This window comes from Epinephelus moara, chromosome 4 (genome assembly GCF_006386435.1).
Source record: "Epinephelus moara isolate mb chromosome 4, YSFRI_EMoa_1.0, whole genome shotgun sequence".
Taxonomy (NCBI): Eukaryota; Metazoa; Chordata; class Actinopteri; order Perciformes; family Serranidae; genus Epinephelus; species Epinephelus moara.
Window position 1 is genome coordinate 8,837,220 of NC_065509.1, and position 23,785 is coordinate 8,861,004.

The 23,785-nt window shown below is 39.5% G+C and overlaps 1 protein-coding gene across 1 annotated transcript in view; it reads right to left on the bottom strand.

Annotated features, from left to right (window-relative positions):
* The window catches only part of aff2 (AF4/FMR2 family, member 2), a 225,209-nt gene that overhangs the window by 164,200 nt on the left and 37,224 nt on the right, over positions 1-23,785 (bottom strand). Inside the window, exon 2 of the mRNA XM_050043221.1 lies at positions 1,662-1,782. Coding sequence (XP_049899178.1) covers positions 1,662-1,782 — 121 coding nt within the window. The remainder of the gene's footprint in view (positions 1-1,661; positions 1,783-23,785) is intronic.

Below are 23,785 nucleotides of genomic sequence, written 5' to 3' on the forward strand. Positions count from 1 at the left end.
ACTTTTCAGAGTATTGATACTTTTGACAACCCTAGTTGGTGTTAGCATGTTTCAACTTATCAGACTAGCAAAAACAGGTTTTACTTACTCCATTTCCACACAAAAGTCAAATTTCACACATTTCACACAGTCAAAACAAGCAGTAGAAAAAAACCTACAGAGATCCACTTTAAAATAAAAAGTTGTCATCTCAGACAGGATTTAAATTACAGAAGGACCTGAGAGTTAAACGAAAAACAGTGGGTAAATGTGGCTGTAATTATTACTGAGGTGGGGGTAAAAAAAAATGGGTGGCATGCCTTTGTTTCGATGACCCATTATTTCGAAACCTCAATTGTCAAAAAATGTCCAGTTCGACTGAAAGCCCATTTGTCATCCCATTATTCCTGAAACAAACATCCATTGCTCCGAAAATACACACTCCCTGCAGTTAAAAAGATTCATGACCTCCAGTCAATCGGTCCTGCCGCTATATTTTTTTCCTACGATGGCGAAATCATGACTCGCTCTATCTACTCTGCCTCTCATTGACTTACCCTGATATTCTTACCCTAACCCTCACCAGTTTCACTCCTCATGCCAAAACCAAACCAACCCAACCAACACAAGGATATTAGCCAGGCAACAACCTCCAGGGATGAAAAATGAGCCAAGAAATGCAGTTCCTGAAATGGCCACTTGAGGCTGGCTCCAGAGGCCAGTCGATCCCCATACACCCTCATGTTAAAATGCCCAAATTTAAAGCAGAAATAAACATGCTTACACCCAGGTACAAAAAAACTGTTTTGGTCTCTATAACTAATTTTCTTGTTAATGACAACTGGGCGGGAGTGAATTTTTATATATTTCACCAGTTTAATTTTTTTTTATTAGGCTTAAAGTTATAGATAATTGAAGGCGTGAGTCTTTCGAAATTCCAAGGTGTCTGCAGATTGTGTCCTCAGCTTCTCAGTCAGATCCACCCCTTGCTTCTCCACAGCCTCCTACCCACTTATGGTCACTTCTTGCTTAAAAAAAAAAAACAAAAAAAAAAAACAAAAAACAAGATGACACAAGTCCATTATTTTGTACAGTCTATGGTAATAGCAAGACTAGGGCAGGCCATGCCTTCACCATGGTAGGAAAAAAAAAATGTCATCTGTCTGCATAATAATTAGTGTGCGCTTGTTTGGGAGATTGTGTATTTTCAAAGCAATGGGCCTTTGGAGCAATGGATGTTTGTTTTCAGGTTAGTAGACTGTTGAACAAAAAGGCTTTCAGTCCAGTGGGACATTTTCAGATTATTGGGGTTTTGGAAAAATGGGCAGTCCCCTGAAACAATTACCCACATACTTGTAAGGTTAAAATCACCCCACCTCCACTAGCACAATACATCCTGTCCAAATGGGGCTATAGATGGAAGCAAGGGCAAACAGCTAAAACGGCTAACGTTCACATGGCTCTCTCCAAAGTTACAAAATATGCCAACCAACACCTCTACAGCTGAATAATGAACATGTTCTTTTAGGTTGAGTTACATGCTGTAAATATTCCTTATCTTACTTCCTGTCTCTATGATAATGACCTCTCAGCTCACTTCACACACAGACAAAAGAGTGGTATAAATCTTATCATCAAGCTCTCTAATTATCTACTTATTAACTACTCATTATCATTCTTACTTTATATGGTTCTCCAAACAAGTTGAATCCAGTTGAGAACAGGTCTTCATCCTGTTGGACCTCCTGGTTCCTCCTCTCCCACTCCCTCCTCTTCAGGGCGCTGCGATCCGACTCCAGATGACTGCAAGGACACAAAGAGACAAGCTTGTTAGCATCTCCCGCTGAGGCCAACACATTGCCTGCCACCAGTGAGACCCACTGGTTTTTAATGAGTACTGCTAACAAGTAATTTTTTGGATCTACAAAGAGCATTGGCTGAAATTCTTCTCCTGCTGTGTGATTAGAGTAGCTGGGTAGCTGGTTAAGGGAAATAACAGGGTGAATCATGTCTGAAAATGACTCAAATTCCACATAACACATAAGCAAGGGAGAAAGACAAATGAGAGAAACACTGAATCCTGGTTTAAGTATCAAAGTGACAGCAAGAAAAGGAGAATCCAACAGAAGATAAGCAATGCAGGTAAAAAATATACAACTTGATTTATATAGCCGAATGGTTTGTTTAACATTACTAATAATATTTAGACATAGACTACTTATCAAACCTGGCTCTCTGACATGTCTCTGGATATGATTCGGTTTCCATTTACCTCACTTCCAACACATGCTGTCTTCCACTGAAACTAATATCCTGATAATACCTTCTCTATTAAACACACAAACGGTGACCTAAGTGTTTGCACTGACAGTTTCACAGAATATATGGAATGTTTTCTGTCTCTTTGAATCAGCTCAGCGCTGACTTTAAGTAGTTATTTTTACTCTAGACTTTTGAATGAACTCCAGCAGTCTTAAATTTGACTTGTAAAGGCTGCTTGATCTTCAGACTCCCATAAAGTGCTCATCCCATGCTACTACTGACCCTTATGTCACCCAGAAGTTTCAAAAAAGCAATTGCCCATAGCTTGGCTGTGCCTTGTATCTGTATCTGCAGGAGACAGTTTGATTCAAACACAAAATAGTTTTGAGTTTTGTTTGTCGGAACAAGATCAGCCAAGGTTAATATATTTCGAAATTCATGAGGAATAGTGCAAAGGTTGTTTCATTTAAAGTTACTCTTCCTATTTGCTGCAAAAGGTCTGGTGTGTCTTTAAGATGTGAAGGAATAGTGGGAAAAAACTAATTGTCCACACACAGGATCAATATCACACTCTCATGTCTGTGGGTTCAGCATGGCGCTGGAGCCAGGAGACATTTAGCTTAGCCTGGCATAAAGACTGGAGGGTGAAACAGCTAGCTTGGCTGTCTAAAGTAAAGTTAAAAAGTATTCCTAAATATCAAATATCAAATCTCATTTCTGTCCACAAACAGAAATTTAAACAAGTTGGGGATTTGAGTGGAGTTATGGGGATCATGTAACTATCTTATTTCTTTAAAAGCAAGTATGTCCATCCACCCGGCACATCACTATACCCGACAAGAAAAAGTTACAGCATGTAGCTAACCCCTAAATATGAAATTTCAACAACATTTTTTTAAATTAATCCAGCTCTGAGACGGAGGGCTGCAGCAAGCAGCTGGGAAAGAGGCTACAATGTAACTACTTGGGGGCAGGTGCGCCCTGTCAGTTTACATCCACGAAAGGTGCCTGTTTTTGCCACTGACAGGCTCAGATTATTATTACAAGTGTCTTACAACAGTAGCCTACAGAAAGGACCCTACAGGAATGTAGACACAAAATCCAGTCCCTCCAGGATGTTGCAATATTGCAATCGCAAAAATTACTGCACAACCTTGCAATTTGTCCAGTCACCACAACTTAACCACTAATTAATTTTACAATATATAACGGGTAGAAGTATGACAAGTGGAGATGAGATTACATCACAGAGACTGTCCTTCAGCTCTGCGTTTAACAGCAACAGCTGTTTGTCAGCGATCACAAATAGATTCTAATTCTGTGGGAAATCCATGATAGCATGACAACTATTTTTGCCATTTTCAGTTGCCCCCCGGAACTTTGTAGAATAGTTGCTGTGAAATCGGGCATTTCTGGTCACAATAATCCCAAAAACAGTCCACAAAATCTTGGAGGGACTGCATAATGTTGTGAGACACTTATTAACAATCTAAGCCTGTCAGTGACTAAAACAAATACTTCTGATCAGCGTAAATCGAAGGAGCTCACCTGCTCTGAGTGATTAGTCTACACTGTAGCCTGTTTTGCCTCTACTGGCCTTTGTACTCTCACTTAACACTGAATCAGTTTTAAAAAACTGTTGTTCCCTCGAGTCACTTAGACACAAAAACATGGAAAATAGGGTCCAGGTTGAAAAATACTGGAGTTACCCTTTGAACCACAATTTGTTGTTTCTACACAACTGTTGGGTTGTTTCCCTGCTTCCAAGCCTCATGCTAAGCTAATTTTATCATATCCTGGCTCCGGGTTAGCACAAAGACATGAAGGTGGTATTGATCTTCTTATGTAACTCTCAAAAAGAAACAACAAACAAAAAAACAAAACAAATTTCCACAAATGTTTAACTATTCCTTTCTACAGCCTGCGTTATACTAGTGAAACGCATTCACAATGAATGAGGCCAAAACCAGTCCACCAGTGCATAAGGAAATTCAATGCCTGAAATCATGACCAAGCATCTTTATATACATGCTATGAGGGGAACCAACACACACTTTATTGTTCATGCTGTTTAACGCAGCAGTAAATTGTCTGTTCCTACAATATTAGCCAGGGCTCAAAAAGGCAACCCTCTTACAGTTTTTCTATTTATAATAAGGTCAATATGATGTAACATATGCCATTAGCTGGGTACTTTCATTCATGAGTGCATTCATTTTTAACGTAGGTGGGCCCAGTGGGAACTGAAGTCCTAATCCAAGCAGTGTTTATGACATACTGTACCCAATGAACCACACCACACTGCAAAGGACAGAAGCATTTATGTCCTGTCACAGTGTCATTGGACGGATCCCAATAAAATTTGCTTTTAATCTTTCAGCATTCCTACACTACTGCTATCAACTATGCTTTTCTGTCTTCAAAGCCAGAATTATTGCTCCTGGGTATGATTCAAGATTGTTTCTTGTGGCATTTAAAATATGAGACAGCTGACAGTAAACAATGCTACGAATGACTGGAGAGTGGTCTGTAGGGATTAGAGAGGGTGGTGAACGCCAGGTTTTTAGAACATTTTTCTTACATAATCAAGTATTTTTAGCGAAAACCCCCTTTTACTGCACAGTTAACGATTCACCCTGCCCTCCTAAACTTTTTCAGTCACCAGCCTCCACTGAGAAATCTACAAGCTGGCAGCCAAACTTGAATCTCAGAAGTACAAAGTAATGTGTGTGCATTACGTGTGTGTGTGTGTGTGTGTGTGTGTGTGTGTGTGTGTGAGTACGAGTTACGCACAAGGCTGTGGCCTGCTGACCCCACAAAGGGCATCCTGTTTTACCACATCCACCGCTGAGAGATGAGACAGGCCGGCTAATTAGCGATCAACACAATTAAAAGAGACTTTCTCTATTTCTCCAGCAGACCTTGCCTTCAACATTTAGTCTGTCAGCAAGATGTGAGTGGGAGGGAGAAAGAGCGGAGAGGCAATGAGAGGAAAGGGGGGGGGGATCACGGAGACCCATGGGAAGAAAAAAAAAGACCCAGTTTCAGGGCAACAGACAGTTTCTTAAAAAGGAAAGAAAAATAACAGAATGATGAAAGACAGAGTGGAGGGATGGGGAGAGGAAGGTAGAATGAGAGGAAAGGAGGAGCAAAAGGAGCAGTGGGAATACCAGACAAAATGATTGACAGGTTAGGTGTTTGTGTGTGTGCATGTGTGTTACAGCAGTATGCGTAGACGTGATCATTGTGTGTGCTGGGACTGCTGGTTGACATGTGCATTGTCTGTCAGTGCAAAAAGATAACTGACAGAGCTGTCACTACGACAAACACACACATGTACAGTACACACACACACACACACACACACAGTGCTGCAGTCCCATGCCACAGATCACTGTCTCCGTCTTCGTCTGTCACGCACTAGACGTTCACATGGAGGGAATCAGGTCAGATGAGGTAATTAACACATCCAGGATTTATTTCCCAGCATGCGTCATGAACAGAGTACGACACTACCTGTCACACACAGGTTAAACTGCCGCTCGGCCTTTTTACACATCAATGAATAGTCCAGTACCTTTCAATCATATCCACGCAGGTGCACAGGTGGCTACTACAACTTGTAACTCATCATTTCTCCACTCACCTGTTGAGCTAACCCTACTTGCTGCAACTCGCTCCACCACCCTGACATTATCCTTATGTTATATATTTTTGGGGGGTATTGTTGATTTAACTGAAATTTATTTTTCACATAACAAGGGATTTTAGTTCTCCTAGCAGAGTCCTTGTTGCCGCTTGGATTGTTTCAGAGCTTTTTTCAACTAAACCAAACCACTGACAATCACACTTCATTTGTCGCCAAGAAATCAGTTTACTGTATATTCTCTGTGTTTGTTTTGACTTATGTACTTAGTTGGCAAAACTGAAATTGCCACAAAGAGGATATCTAAGTTTTCTGATGTGCTAGGGCTAATTTCAGACTGACAATTGTCAGGTTTTCATCTAAATATAGCACAAATTTTAATTACATTTTCAAAAAATCAGCAAAATATAATGCAAATCTATGCATAATTAAAAAAAAATGCAATATTTTGACATTTTCCAGTTTCCAATTTTTCAAAAAATGAATTTCTATACAAAACATAAATGTCTTCCTTTAACTTATGATACTTTTTGACAATCATGGAGAATAATACATTAATTACTTTATGCCCTGAACTACTTGGTGTAAGATTTAGCAGTATTTTGCTGAGGTAAATTTCTCTTAATTTCAATCTGATTCACTACACCAATGGACTAAAAATTCATCATAACATAGCTTATTTATGGTGATGCCTCTGCATGAAACACTTCAGTGACTTAACCAGCCACAGAAAAAGAGGAGAGAAATGAAACACTCCACAAGTTAGTCTTTTCAATGTCAACCCTACAGCTTTACCAGTGCTTTTAGATAAGTAACATTATTGCTGAAGTCAGCTAATAGCGTTGCTAATGTGATGTTAGCTTCAGGCCCTCTGACTTAAAACTGCCTACTCGAAGCTAGCGCATTTCATTTGGCGTTATTAGCTTTATTAACGTTACGCGACTCACCAATTCAGGAGTTCCTCTTCTTCACTCAACAGGTTTCAGTTAGCAGAGTCTCTATAGTAAACATCTCAGGCTTATAACAAAGTCATGTTTGGCAAAGTTAAATTTTGTTTTCTCTTCTTTTGAAATCAAAGTTTTGCGGCATGCCCTCTGACTACCTCTGACTCGCGTAAATTTACCGCAATGCGCAATTTTTTTTTCCCCGTAAGGTGCCGAGTGCATGACCCGCCCTACTCTTCTTCTGATTGGCTAGTACTAGTTACCTTCGTTAGTTTGATTGGTTAGGATTAGATAAAGAATATCAGGATAAACCAATCAGAGGCAGAGTAAGCCAGAGGAGGGCGGGTTATGCCTTCACGGGAAAAAAAAACTGTTTTGGAGAAATATTTTGAATGATGTTTTCAGTATGATGTGCTGCACACCTGCACTCTGATTGGTTAGGGCACATCGGTATTATTAACCCGTTCAGGCCTGGTTAGTTTTTTTTAATTTTTGGATTAGTCATGTCTCCAATGCATCATATTCTTCACTTTCTACACAGGCCCAGGCCCTCAGAAAAGCCATTCAGCCTTGCAGCAATTTTTTCCCAGTGGCCATTCATGGTATTGCTGAAAAAAAAAAAAATCCTCAGTGGCCCAAATAGCTATTTCCCAATAGGCCATCATTATAAAAGAGACGTCTGTAAAACTGCAAACACGGCCAATAACGACTCTTTCTATTCTAAAATTTGGAGCCATGATGGTTTTATGTATGTAAAACTTTCCTAAGTTTGCTGGTGTTTCATCTATTTGCAAGCATTTTTTAAACTGCATTGCATTGACCTCAATTCCATGAAGTTTTGAAAAATGGGCAAATATGCACGATAGATGCAGTATCATCATAACTTAGGAATTCAAATTTCAGTTCAACTTTGAAAGATAAATATTCAAATTGTATCTGTGTTTTGATCCTCATCCTCATATTTAGTTTTTGATGATATCACATTGATAAATACAAGATGGCAGCTGGATCTGTTAGTTTTTCAGCACTACTGATAGATAACGGTAAAACATCCACTTTTGAAAGAAAAAAGGAAGAAAGAAGGGAAAGAAAGAAAGGAAGGAAGATAAGGACAGATGATGGACAGGCGGACAGACAGATGGATGGTTTGGTGGGGATTAATAGCAGTGGTGATATCAGCAGTGGGCATACTGTCGATGTTGATATTTTCTCTGAATGAAAATGTAGCGATGGCAGCTTTCTTTCCTACCACTCTGCTTTCCTTCTGTGTGTTAATGTGTGCGTGCGTGTGTGTGTGTGTCCTGAAGTAATGCTGATAGCCAGAGTAAGCTCTGGGAATTTAATCTCAGCAGAGCTATGCTGTGCTCCCCTGATAACTGAACGCACACACAAACACACACACTGATGTCTGAAACACAGCCTCATCACCCTCTCATTCACTTTCACTACACAGAACTTCAGTAACGCACTCTCCCTTTCCTCAGCAAGTGTGCCCATTAGCAAGGCACTGAACCTGCAACTCAGCAGGCTGTGGGAGCAGGACGCTGCCTAGTACAAAAACAGATTCCTCTCTTTCATGAATGAAGGTTAATCACAGGGGTTATCGTGGGAAAACCAGACTTTTTCAGCTGTAAGTAGTACTAGGATACATTTAATAAAAAGTGCAACTGACAGGTTTGCCATTAGACGACAATTTATATGTTCTTATAGTAAAATGTGTACGGAACTGTGCTCAAATTATGGTATTTAGTTTTACTTATTATATTGACTTAAATTATATAATGCAGAACCCTTACATTTAGTGCCAGTAAAAACTGAAAGCTGTTTCCAGCAAACCGCACAGCAGCCAGATGTTGAAGCTGGTCAGCGAATTGAGTTGAACACGTTTCAGTTTGTGTGTTCAGTCATCAGTAGGAAGAAAGGCTCCAGTCTGCGTATGTCATCATGAGAGTTTCTGGAGCTGCTTCATTGAAAATCAACTGGAGCCTGACTTTGTGGACTCACGCTGCATTTGTGTCTTATGGGAATAACTGTCAGAACAGTTCAAGGCAGCCGCTTGGAAATATATTTTAAATCATTTGAAGCCATGAAGACATTTTGTCAGTGAGCCAATACCAGAACCCAAAAAACCAAAGCAGCCAAATGGAATCCAGTCGTCACTATGCGCTGTGAAGACTTTTCACACCAAATATGAGTTTTTCACTTGAAACCGAGCAGGTACAGTCGTTAAATTCTTTTGTGTCTCTTTGTAGTCATTTTGAGTCTCTTTGTAATTGCTTTGTATCTCTTTCTAGTCATTTTGTGTTCGTTTGTGGTTCTTTAACAATGTCTTCGTAAATCTCTTTGCAGCTAATTTGCACCTCTGTGAAGTCGTTTTGTGTCTCTTTATGGTCATTTTGAGTCTCTTCCTGATTGGTACATGTCTCTTCCAATTATATATCGCAGGTGCAAGCCAGGGGAGAGCTCTGACACTTTGGGCCCCTGGGTCTACTGGGCCCAGTAGACCTGTTCAAAGTAAATCAGTGAAGAACACGTAATAAAAACCAGACTAAAAACAAATCTAGGCACACATAGTAGCTAATCCAACAACCAACTAAAATATGACAAACCGATAAACTAAGGAGAGAAAAAAAGAAAAAAAGGGGGCACAAGTATAAATAAAATACCAAATAAATGCGGCAGCACGCGTTCGTTCTAAAAAGAATAGTACTATTTTCCCTCTGTTGTTTCTTTCTTTATATACGTAAAAAGTAAGACCAAACTTTATAAAAACTTTTGGCTCGTTATTAATCCTCGCAATAAGAGATTCAAAGGAGATAGTGTCCATCATTATGTTTTACTATTTATCAAAAACATTCTATCTCTGACTCCTTCAATGGCAGAGAACAATCCTTGATGTGCCAATAAAGCCTGCCAGTGCAAGTCCATATATTTGTTTGGATACAACTGGTGGTAGGAGAGACCTGTCTCCTAATAGGCACAGCTGGAGAGACTCTGGCAATGAAACCACTACTTTTACTTTTGACAACTACTTTTCAAAAAGGAGAAACAGCCCTGCATTAAATGAAAGAAAAGTACCTGCATCCTTTCAGCACCTCCAACAGTAACTGTCATCCATGAGTCCCATTATCAAAAGGTCTAACTAGCATATGATAATACCTTTGCGTAATTTAGTGTGTAAATTTGCCTACAGCCTCTCTAACTGACCACCTGTCACCTATCAGCCATTATATTATTCCATATATACTCATCTATGATGATATGTGGGTATACATCGTTCACAGTTACCACACAGTGTTTTCCATAATTTTATTTTTTTCAAAAAGGTGATTGTGCACTTCTAGACAAATGTAAATAGGGTAATAATTTGTTCTCCTTTTTACTTACAATAACCCCAAAAATTCTTTATGCTGCTCTTAAATTGTCACCAAATAATTGCAAAAGTCATCTTTAAGCTCCTGAAAGGATCATAGAACGTTGGCTCTGTACAAATCACTGACTTTCCTAATACAGAATATTTTTTTCCTTATTCAAAGTGATGGATTGTTCTTGAAAGAAGAACATCCTTGCTTAAATTGAGTGACATGTAACACCCAGTGTTACATGTCACTCTGAGTGCCCCAGAATTGTATTGCAACCTTATGCTTGTCATGTGACACTGGGCCTCATGCAGACTTTTTTACCTAGGCCTATATTTCTTTTATATTTTCTCTTAGTTTTCTGTTAAGAGAAAAAACAAGAGAAGAAAAAATAACAGAAGTCAACTCCAGATGCACCAAAGTTTCATTACCACCCAAATCTGCCCTTACCAGGTGAGTTGAATGATGAATCCTGCTTGATCATAAATTGGAGTTATGTGACCAACATTGATTATTAGCATAGATGATGCCCCCTGAATACTGAATAAGGGCAGGTATGGTGCCATTCTGGCACATGCCCAAGAATTGGAGAGATGCAAGTATAGAGGCATGGGATTTGATCGGCATGGTCTGACTAAATTGGGGCAATTTGAAACAGCTCAGCAGTCATTCATGCATCTCATCAGATGGATCTAAGTGACCTCCAAGAAACATGCTCTCTGCATAAGACCTGGATGGTCAAGGCATCTAAAAGCAGTACGTCAGCCATTCAGAAGCTGAACACACACAATATCATCCAAGGCTTTTTATAGTCTTATCTGGGACTGATGGACCAATGGTACTTAATAATGATAATAATCATTATAATTCCTTCAAAACATTGATTATATGATAATGTGTTTTTTAATGTTCCTCACATTTAAAACTTATGTTTCCTTCTTTTGGCACCCTTGCTTGGACCACACTTATCTTCAAACTTGGCCTTCATTGTGATCTAGCTACATACCTGTTAAGTTTCCTAACCCTATCTAGCACAGTTGCAACATTATCAAGTTGACAAAATACAAACATAGACAGACTGACATATAAACACCTGTCAAAATACTCATACTGCTTCTGTAGTAGTTGCTACAACAATAGGTGTCACCAGGACCACATTTTGCCATGATGACACACCCTCCACACACACAGACTCACGAGGTGAACACAATCCTAGCAGTCTCGATGTTGTCACCGCTGGTAAAACTCCTGGAAAAGGTTCTATCCCAAGACATAACATTCCTGTATCTATCCATCTATTTTGCAGTGAACTAATTACTTCCTGATGACAGGCTCTCAATAGTACTAGCATTACCTCAGACCTATGCCTATTAATTTTTCCACATCTTATTTAGCAAATTATCTCAGTCATTACGACAGGCTGAGGTCACCCTGCTGTGACAAGACAACTGGCAACAGTCTTCTATTTGCTCATGTAGACCTACAGCAAAGATTTAGTGACCCTGTAAACAAATGAAAACATTATGTAGCATAGCATGAGCTCAGGAAGAGCACTGATGTCACACTTGCATTAGCTGATTGACATCAGCTGCTTTATTCATGCTTCACAATCACTGGCTCATTCACAGCTTCATAGATACCAGCAGAGTGCTACCTTCCAATCATATCCATGCAGGTGTACAGCCTTAGGTGGCATTTTTAATAAAGCTAATTTAAGATTTAATATAAATGTATGTGTTTATTAGGGGGATTCGTCCTTCCAGTAGACTCATGGTTGCAGCTTTGATTGTTAGAGCTTTCCCACCAAATCTAACTGTAAAACCGTTAACTGTAAATGGTCAATTCCTTAACACAAGTGTCAAACCGAAATTACCCAATCTAAAACGCACTGCCAGTCAGTTAAACTCAGCATACCCTCTTTACCTCGCCAAGATTGGGTAAACTCAATACTTGCACTAAAAGAAAATGGACCCCTTAAAGTGAGTTTTTGTTCCAGAAAGTGTAAAATCCTCCTTTCAGTGAACACAGTGGTGCTTTGTTCATGTTCAGAAAACAGGCAAAACTGATGAGTGATTGTTTTTATGTGGCTCCAAAGTTTAACCCACGCTTTTATTAGTGACACCTCTGCCAGTAATGGAGTCATTATGACACTTTGCTTTAAAATTAATCATTTTATTAATCTATTTCTTTTACAATAAAACACTGCTGAATATTATAGCTTTAGCTCAAGTGGTGTTATAAAAAGAACTTCATATTTTCAATCTTTGTATTTTATTTAACCTGCATTTAACCAGGCAGCTCAATTAGGAATACACCCTTGAATGCATTTGCGGAGTGTGCGCGCGCGTGTGTGTGTGTGTGTGTGTGTGGGAGAGAGAGCGAGGGGATGAGGGGGTAGAGCGAGTGTTTTGGAATGACAGGGAGAAGTGAGGGGGATAATGAGAGGAGGAGGAAGAGGAGGAGAGGGGGAAGGAGAGAGGAATAGCTGTCAGGCAGCAGACAAAAGCTTTGTTTGAAGTGTCAGTTCAACGACGCATTTGGTGCGTGTTTGTGTGTGTTTTCTGGTTTGTGTGTTCATTCAGACGGCATTAGACATCAGAGGAATATCAGCAGGCATTCCTGGATAGACAGAGGAGAAGAAGAAGATCCAGAATGCCATCAGTAGGAGAATGTACAGCCTTTAGGTTTCTGTATGTGGATGGTAAGAAGGAGGATATCAAAAATCACTGCTTTGTGTCTCTGTGTGTGTTTGACATGAAAGCAGGTATTATAATGAGACACAGCCTTCAAACACATTGTTACCTTCCGGCTTTGTTTTAATGCACATCACACAAGCCCGTGTGTCTGACACTGATGGATAGATAAATAGACCGGGAGCGAGGACAGTGCAGGGATATGAGGGGACTGTGTAGCTTTGTGTGTGTCACATCATACCGTGGGAGCGATAACAATGACACACAAACATAAAGAAATCACACAGTATATTCTCTCATTTACATATGTACATATTTTCTTTGTGTTTATTTCTTGTCTGTTGTTTGTACCTAGAACAGTGATCTCAAATCCGCTCAATACGGAAAAAGGCTTCTAATCCCTTTCTTTCAGAAACACAAAAACATCAGAGGTTATAAGAAAGTACTACTAGATGTAAAGCTGTGTAAAATCCTTGAAGGATAATGCCAGTGTTTCAAAAGTTATGGCCAATTTACCACAAATCCTGTAAGTCTTACATCACAACTAACCATGCTAGGGTTTAGACTTTCAGGTCTATTTTAGCCACTGGGTTACATTTTTTTCTGTCAAATGCGGAAATCAATCAGGTGACTCTGTAAACTTGCTTGAGGTGTGTAATCCATTAAGAGACTGATCACACAGTCAATTTTAGAGTTGTTTAAGTCATTGCAAAGATGCATGTGGATGTGAATTTGCACTGGAGATCCTGGTGAGTTCTGAGATCAGTCAGAATCTGAGCTGATACCTAAACACACACGGTCTGTGTGTACAGACAGCTAGCTAAAGCTAATGTCTGTACAATCGGTTCATCGATGGTGTGGGCAACACATCCTCACTCCCAACTCATCAAATAGCAATGCTTGATCAGTGACTCTACGCATCAAACTATGACGCTCGAGGTAGCCGTCCAGCGTCACTTTTGGATACCCAGGGACAGTTTGTCAATTTACGCTTGTTACATGCAGTTTCTTTTCAACATAAACTTCCACGCCACAGTAGTTTCTGCTCGTTACAGAGATAGAGTCTCGTTTCAAAATAAACTTCCAGTGTCCTTCCTTAGGTTTAAGCAACAAAACTGCTTGGTTAGGTTTAGTGAAGAACATCATGGTTTGTTACAAACTTAACATAAGATCACGTGGCATATGTCACATACATCACATGACATGTCACTAGTAGATAATCTATAGATAATAGATATATCCATAGATACTTTTGTATTTAGATCTCTTTTAGGACAATAGTAACTGAGAATTAATATGTAGATTATCAATTGTTATTTTTTGAAACACAAAAAAGGTAGTTCGCAAACCCTTTACCCTGAGTAGTATCTGTGAGTATTCCTTTCAGGCTGCACACTGTCATCCTCCGGCGGTGAGACAGGGCAGCTTGTGTGCAGAGAGGCAAGACCCGGGGCAAAAAAGTCGGCCAAGCACTCGCTGCTACTCGTTAACTTTAATGAGTGTATCAGCATTTTTATCAAGTCCCATCTTTGCTCACGTGGACTAATGGTGGCTGGACAGTCAGAGAACAAAGTACAGAGGGACTTCAGTAAGAACACAACCTGAAACTATAAAAGTAAGGGTGAAAGAAATAGGATTGGATGGAGAGATGTTGATGGTTTTGCTTTTTTTCCACTGATAAGCAGATAGTGGCAGTGACTCGCCAGAAACAAAGCAATATGCCAACAAAGGCAAGGAAGAAGGAGACAGGTAGCTGAACATGGTCTCAAAATATTTAAAAAAAAATAGCTTTGTCTTGTTTTATGAGGAAGGAAACGATTCAACACAGTTTTTACAGCTCATGTTGAAGTCTAACTCCACAGGGTCCACTTGTGCTTTACTTGAATACTTATTAGGATGTTTTACTTTACAGCGTTTCTAATTATCAGTATAGTTGAAACTGTTTGAGATAAGAGGTTTGGTTTCAAATTCAATTATTATTCCATTAACTAGGAGAAGTTGTGATTTGATCAGGCTTCTTTAAAATCAATGTATGAAGTATCTGATGAAGTGTCTGATGTGTCACATTTACAGTAATTCCTCAGTTCTCTATAGTGTCTTTGCAACATGGGAAAATAAGAATAACTATATATTAACACACTGCTAAAAATATATGTGCATAAGAGTGTGTGTTTGCGTGTATTAAATCATGTCCCTCTTTGGTTTTAGGTACTCTAACATAATGGCTTTTGGAGCCCAGTGAAACAAAGGATTAAAGAGAGCGAGAGAAAAAGCAACAATGAGCGAGAGAGAGAGAGAGAGAGAGAGAGAGAGAGAGAGAGAGAGAGAGAGAGAGATGTTGAAGTGAGTGTGATACAATGAAAACAGGCCACTCAGGCACATTTCTGAGTGCAAACACTTTTGAGCAGAATCATTGTCAGAGCAAACACGGACTCTAGTGACTCTAGAGGCCGTTCTCACGCCATCTCATCTCATCTTGCTCTGGCCGTCACGCCCCAGAATTCATTGTAAATGTCTGAAACGGCCCCTCACTGCTCTTTGTACAAGGATCAAATTCAAAATAACATAGCCTCTAAGACCATATCAACAATTTGAATTATCTGGCTTTAATGTATCCCAGATGTGTATGGTAGATGTTTTTCACTCTTTTCCAGTGGTAGACGAAAGTGATCATTTCTAAAAGTTTCTCTGAAATCTTCTCAGCTCAGTCCCATTGCACATCGGTGATGATGACCTATTCTTCTTTGAGAATACAAGAGGAGCATTATCAGATGTGTGATACTTCACAGCTAAGGTGCGAAGATTCATACTGTTTTCATTAATAATGGAACATGTACTTCCTTTTATTAATTAGGTGCTGCTGACAAATACCAGATGAAATGTGGTAAAGGATTTTCACAACTTTTGTAAAAAATAAAAAATAAAATAAAATACATATAACAAAATAAATAAAAGGCACTGATGTGCGGTGGAGAAAGGTATCTTTCACTGTGATGGAGTAACCTGACTTTACCTTTGAATGACTGTGGTGCTGATGGTAGAACACAACAGGCTGAATATGTCGACATTTTACTCAGATAAATTGTGACATTAATTAACTAATATAGATTTGTATGACAGGATAGTTTCAGTTTTCAAATAGTACAGGGCAAGGCCATTTTTTGTCATAATGTCCATGCTTTGCAGTTACATATACTGCAGGCATCTGAAGTAAATGTACCCGCAAGACCATACTGTATGTGCCCTTGAGAGCTCTGTCACTATAAACTATTTCTGTGTCCACATACTGTACTTTTTTATTACACTACAGGAGAGCATGCATTATATACAACTATTAAACATGGGATTGTAGAATAGATTTTAAAGCATTATTCAGTTCAGTTATTTATTAAATTTGCAGAAAGCTATCCAAGAGTAAAACTACTATCATTAAAGTTGTATGCAGATCAGAGAAACTGGAGTTAAAGTAATTAGTCAATCAACAACAGTTTCCATGATCAATCAACTGTTTGTGTTATTTTATTAAGCAAAACTGCTTAGGTGAGGAGGGGGGGCCGGACCTCATGTGTTGATTTTTGGAAAAGCTTGGTCCTCCCCATCATGATAGAATTGAGTCCGGTACAATTTGTTTCACAAATCATAAAAACTCAAAGACGCCCTGTGTAGCTTTCTTTATATTCAGTGTTTCTCACCATAATGGACTGTCTAATGATCATGCTGAATAGATTTCTTTCTTCATAACACAACAGCAAAGCCAATTTTTAACAATATTTTGTTATTTGATGCGCTGAATATTGTAAAACCTCCATCAGGAATGTGTATTGCCAGCAGGGGCGTGAATATAGACAGTGCAGGCAGTGTGGTTGCACTGGTGGCTGTGAGGTGGGGGGGCCATAGAGAGGGTGAGCCATCCAACAATGTGTTTGGTGAAGAAAGGGCCCTTGTGATGGACTGCCACCTCAGAAATATGCTCAAAGAAGAACTCTGATTGAATCCAAAAAGGTGCAATTTGCTATATAAGCCTGAAAAAGGCAAATCCATCTCTGTCATGTTTATTTTTGTAAAATAGTAACATCTGTAACAAATTATATGCTTATTCTATATAAACTATAAATAGTAAAATGATTCAATTTAATTAATAATTTCTTATTGTCATTGGTATTTTTGTGATAAACTGAAGCAATATTGATTGCTAGGTAATATCTTTGTTGATGTTGTCCACTGTTTTTGTTTGATCAAATGAGATGATATGTGCACAATAGCGTGCCCTAGGGCCTGTTGCAACTACCTTGCACCATCGTTTACCAGCATCCTCATGTGTGTGCACGATACAAACAAAACAGGGATCAACTTGTAGGAACATTGCTCTACAGCGCTACTAGTGGCCAAAAACTCTACATGGTACCTTTAAAGATATGTTCCTGAGTTTAAACATTAATACCAATATATTCTAATAATAAAACAAATATGAATAACACCAAATGATGCTGTGGCCTCATATAAACAACATCAGATGTCTGAATGTCTGTCATACATGAGCCATGCATGTTCTCATCACAATAAACTCAACAAGGGGAGGCTAACATAAAATTTACTGAAAGAAAATAAAAATAGGAGCACTTTAAAGGAGCTATATGTAAGAAATCTAAAGCAAATAGTCATAAAATCCTCCTAATATGTCACAGAGACTAAGGAATAATGTTCATATAACATACTGATCTCACCGACAACAATAGTACAGCCAGAATATTCGCATTTAAAAACATTTTTACAGTCCGCAAATCATGTTTATGTTTTGAATTTGTGTTTTGGCCTGTTGCGCATCCCACCGCTGTCTACCAGTCACACAGTCAGTAAAGTCTCAGCATCAGTTACAGTTATGACTGAGCTACAGTAGCACGGCAAGCAGCATTAGCAGTGTCCCAGTACATAACATTAGCAGCCGGCTCCTCCGCTGTATCCTGGCAGCAGCGTTAGCAGCAGAGAAGCGGGACTTGCTCGAACGGTTTGCTGGAAAACCGAAGATCAAGGACGCGGCGACGCGGCCCTGCCACAGCAGCCGCCCGTGGGCAAACAAATCAGTCTACAGCGTGCCGCTGTCCAGCAACCTCGAATCTGTAGGGGAGGGGGGGGCGGACACGACTCGCGGCAGTATTTTGAATTTGAGTGCAGTAACTGTTTTGGCCACATTCTTACATACAGCGCCTTTAAAATAACTATAACAAGGTATTATACAGTTGCGACTTTATAATAGCCAGTCAAATAATGTTTATAGATGGTTTACAAACCAGTAATTAACTATTAACAAAGTACTACAAATATCTGGTCCACCTGTCTGTGCCATTAGATGTTATTCAAACAATTTCTTAAAAACGTACAAACTGTTTGGTAGTCATTAACAAATACTTAATATAGTATAGGAAATAATGTAATGTAATGTGTGCAACAATAAATTGTTAAAATAACATAAATGACAGCATTAAAAAAGGTTGTTAACATTATAAATTATCATTTCCTTGTTTGTTAACAGTAAAATAACTATAAACAAAACTTTAATTTACTACCAATTTACGGTAGTAAATCCCGGTCCCACAAATAATTTCCATACAGTCCCTGGGCTTTCCCTGTTTCCAGCTTCTTCACTATGAGGATTTGCAGCTTGTGTTTTTTTTGTATCATTATATATTTAACATCTTTGGGTTTTGGGCTCACACACAAAAATATTGTTAGTTGCAACCCTCATTGCAACCTGAAATTTAAAGTGTAGTTTTAAACCTGCATCATGGATACATGATCAGTGTGAAGAACAAAATAATGTATAGACTAGAAACATCTGTTTTACCTATAGATTTATTATATTTACCAGTAGTTATTGGTAAATTACCACAGACGCAAACATTTTCAGTGGACTCCTTCACAGTATCCTCTGCCTCCACCGTTGTTTCCTCACAGGCTCTCAGTGAACTCTGATTACACCCAGCAGTGGTGATGTTTTGACGCTACAGAGGGCTGCTTCCCATCATCAGATTTCAAGATTTCTTTCCGCTCTGCCTTTGATGTGTAACTCCCAAGTCTGCCTGAAGGGTGTTGACATGTGGCAGTGCGCCCAGTGACTTCTAAACTGCTCAGACAAAAAAATAAATAAATAAAAATGAGAAAAGAAAAAAAACATGACGTTGTGTGACGTGATGTGGATCACTGGGGAAAATGAGTGCAGTGGCAACAATGACACTGTATCCCTAACACTGAAATGTGTCATGGTGATTATTTGACAGGAAGGTGTAAAAGGCTACAGGTTGTCTCTGCAGCTGCCAACACAGCAAATGACACAAAATCATAAATGATGGTGTGAAGGAAAACCTGATTGCTCACTGTTGCCTTGTGAAAGGAAAACTGATTACCTCCTGATTAGCCAGATCAGTGATAAGGGCTTTCTTTATCTTCTGACTTTCACCTGATAATGAGGGGTTAATAATTTAACACACACTCAAAAAGCAACCCCCTCCCCTACGCACACACACGTCCATACTTAATCTGCAGACTATTAGCTGATGAGAAAGAATTAGTGCTTGGTAAATTAGTTAATTAGATAATGAATGAACACACTTAACTACATCCTGTATTCTGTGAAATCAGAGCGGGAGAGAGAGACACGGTAAATTATCAGATAACAGGTTAGAAGGAGAAGGACAAAAGATGGAGAGAGAGAGGAAGGGGGGCAGAAAGGGAAAGACAGAGAGAGGGAGTCAGAACGAGGCATCTGGTGACGTTAATGTTTGCCTCCGAATGCTCTGAGAGCTGAGCTCTGGAGACATAGTCTGGCTAAAACAAACAGACGTGCACACACGCACACACACACACTCATGCAGTATCCCTCTCAGAAACACCCATTAAGAGGTGTTCATGCACTCGTACACACTTGGCACACAGTTGCACGAACCCATACGCATCCATGCTACAAGCCTGCATGCACAAAGACACACACACACACACACACACACACACACACACACACACACACACACACATACACACACAGTGCGATAAGAAAACAATGTTAGACAGGCAGTTTATCATAAGGGCAGGAAGAGACAGAGAAAGATTAGAGACCATCCCCGTATTCACAGGAACATAAACACTGTGCGTGTGTGTTTGTCTGCACAATTTCCAGCAAATGACTCAGAGAGAAAAAAGGTAATTTTGGGGGAATTAAATTGAGATTAGGTTGACATGAACTTTGCGTCATTTTGTGTGCGTGTGTGTGTGTGTGTGTGTGTGTGTGTGTGTGTGTGTGTGTGTGTGTGTGTGTAAATGTACAGCACACACGATATGTGTGTGTCTCCATATCTAATGATATTATGTTTGTTAATATCTGTATCATATAATCCTTGCACTTTAATCTCCTTCACTTACATCCCTGCATATATACATTTTTGCCCCCGTGTGTGTGTGTGTGTGTGTGTGTGTGTGTGTGTGTGGGCCTGCTAATTTCCACGGTGAATGCAGTGTTTAAGGCTGTTTATATGTTAATGAGATCTGTCATCTAGAACATAATAGCTTTACTAATGTAATCACAGCCATTATCACGCTTATGATCTCTGTCTCAGACATTATCGCTGATGTCACATGCTTGTCAATGCTGCTGGGATCCTCTGACAGTGTCCCCGACACTTCTATAATGCACCGGTCGCTCGCGCTGTTGACATTTCCCGTGCTTCCTCTGCTATTCACAGTGAAGGCATTATGTGATTCTGAAAATGTAATTGAAAAGGCAGCCATGTAATCCTCACGTTTTAATCTGGCTCATTTACATGTGTGTACATGACCACATACTGTACATACATACATTTGAGTTTGTGCCAGGGATGTGTGATGTTGTCTGTGACTCACTCAAAGGCATATTGAAAAATCTAGAAAAATGTTTTCAGTCTACAGAGTGTACAGCAAAAAAGTTTGCGGAGGTGAACACTTAGGGGCTTGTTTGTAGCATGACTGACAGTTCTCTCCTTACATTGGTCACCAGGAAACACACCTTGAGCCTACAGTATTGAAGGACAGCACAACCTGCTGGGTCATCATTGGACAAACCAGATAAAAGCATGGTGAGTGTTACATTAGTGCTCTCAAATTCCTCAGAAACTATCCAATCTGATTTTTAGAAAAGCCATGCAGTCTTGTAGGATCAAGCTTTAAAGTGAGACTACCGATTATGTACAGCATACCATACCATGACTTAGTCATACCAAAAATTAGAAAAAAACCCAACAACATTTGGCCACAGGGGGAGCCACAGCGATCGGTCGCATTTTAGCCATTTTTAAGCATTTTTCTGTTGTTATAGCGCCACCCAGTTGCCAATTAGAGTTAAATTTCTCCAGTCACCTTGAGGCGTCCTGTTCTACATATCTACCAAGTTTAGTAAAAATCGATATGGCGGTTAGGCCTAGATAAGAAATTAGCTCTCTAGCGCCCCCATTTTGTTTGATGGGGTCAATAATGGAGGGGTCCCCTCAGATTATGTACAGTAATCCGCATGACACAATGAGACAGAGAGAGAGAGAGAGAGAGAGAGAGAGAGAGAGAGATGTGATGAGCCAGGCCCTCCACAATATTCATTGCCTTATAGAAGCTCAGTTTTAGTAAGTTTTCCAACTTTTGCCAAGAGGGAACTTTAGATATTGGTCCCTAGATTATGTTCACCGAGTTTCATGCAGATCGGTCAAACTTCCTCGGAAGAGATCGATTTGAAGTGTTTTTCAAAAAATTCAAAATGGCAGAAAATTGATATAACCGGAAGTTATGGGTTCTTCAGGCAAATGTGTTCCTCATGAGGAGAGGCATCTCTGTGCAAAGTTTCATGTCTCTATGACATACGGGCCATGAGATATGGCCATTCACAGTTTGCAATTGATGTAATATTGCTTCATTCGCATCCTCCCATGACCCTCTACCACTGTGCCAAATTTCACATGGATTGACCAAGTCAGTGAGGAGAAAAACGTGGAACAGACACACAGACACACAGACACACAGAGTTTTCATCATTATATAGTAAGATATAGTAAGATTATACCAATATTGTGATATGAGACTAAATATCATCTTAGATTTCAGATATATACTACGTAAGTGTTTTCTTCTCCTGGTTTTAAAGGCTGCATTACAGTAAAGTGCTACATTTGACTGTTTTGGCTGTTCTATTATTTGCTTGAGCCACTTAGCCATTAAATCCACATTACTGATGACTATCAAAAATCTCACTGTGTAATATATTTTGTGAAAGTACCAATAGTCAACCCTTCAAAATTGTCGAAATATCAGTATCGAGGTTCTGGTTAAAAATATTATGCAGCATTGCTCAGTCTAATACACTCAGGAGTGCTGCAACAACCCAAACTGTTCTCATGCACTGTTCTAAGTATACCTGGAAACTAATGCACCAAAATTCATATATAAGCTATGTTTTAATGAGCCAGTAATTTGAGTATAACACCTGTAATCGGGAAGGCTGCGTCCATACAGCCAATGCACTAATGGGAGTAAAAAAGGAAAGAGTATAAAGACAGAGAGAGACAGGTTGGGGAGGTGGATGGGTCAAACAAAGAACATACCAGTGTTCAGACCCGTGTGAACCCAAGTAAACTTTGAGTTATTTTAAGGTACGTCGTCACTGTGTTTCTTCTCATCAACCTAACCAAAGTAACTTTACTTGTCTAAACATAACCTGTTTAACTATATGTTAAGTACATAAGATCATTTGTGGAGCACTAATTTATTAGCTATCCTATGAACCACTGTATTAGGATACGATGTACAGCCTTACTTGGTCTGGTGTGATCAGTGGCTTTGATAATCAGTGTTAGCTAAAGTTAGCAAACTTTAGATAGAAATTGTTGTGTAAGCAACACAAAGTCAGTTTTCTTTACTTGTGCTGTTTTACACTGCTTCGTTACATGCCACTGATGAACATTTCAGTGGTCACATCATCTAATGATGATTTCTTTAAACTTGCATTCATGTATTCATGTATTTGTTCGTATGGGGGCAGTGCAATGAGTCATAAGCACTGACATATTATTACCTTAGGAAGTTCATGTGGCAAACTTGTTAGCAAACAGTTGTGTATTTTCATCATCCAGCAGATACAGAGCAACATTCATTTGCAGTTGTGGTGTCTGGCCACCCAGACACCCAGACAATGAGAGTCTATTTAGCTTCTTTTTACATGTGGCTCTGTTTTGGTCACTAACTTCTGAGGGAAATATCTGGCTCTTTAGCTGCTGAATGCTCCACTGTGTTCACCCCTGAGCTTTTTCTCTAAAATCAGCTGCCTGCTGCGGCTGGAAACAGGCTTGATGAAAATGGTGAGAGTGAATCAGAACCAAAACAATGAGCAGGACGATGCCAGCGTTCGTCAATATGAGTAACACCTTTCACACTACACACAGCCATTGTTGTTAACTGTTAATATTGATCAGTACAGCTTTAAAGCAACAAACTCATATCAGCCTTTGCTAATGAATGAAGTTACATGAATATGACCAGAGTTGAGTATAACGCGTTACAAAGTAACTTGATTACTTTTTGCAGTAATGAGTGACCTAACGCTGTTGCTGTTTGAGTAATCAGATACTTAAGTACATTTTCAAACAAGACATCAGTTACTTCCGTTACTTTTAGAACGCTGGTCCTTCAGCTCCAAAACAGCAACGGCTGTCTTTTGGTTCTAATAACGGAGATAATGTTAAACCTATCAGTCTGAAAGAAGCCACGGAGCTTGTGGCTCGCTACGTGGTCGGAGAAATGCTGCCGTTGTCTACGGTGGAGTCTGAGTAGGTGGAGTAGGACTCGCTGACAGACATATTTCAGACTCAGGACTTGCATTATGCCTGGTACACGCTA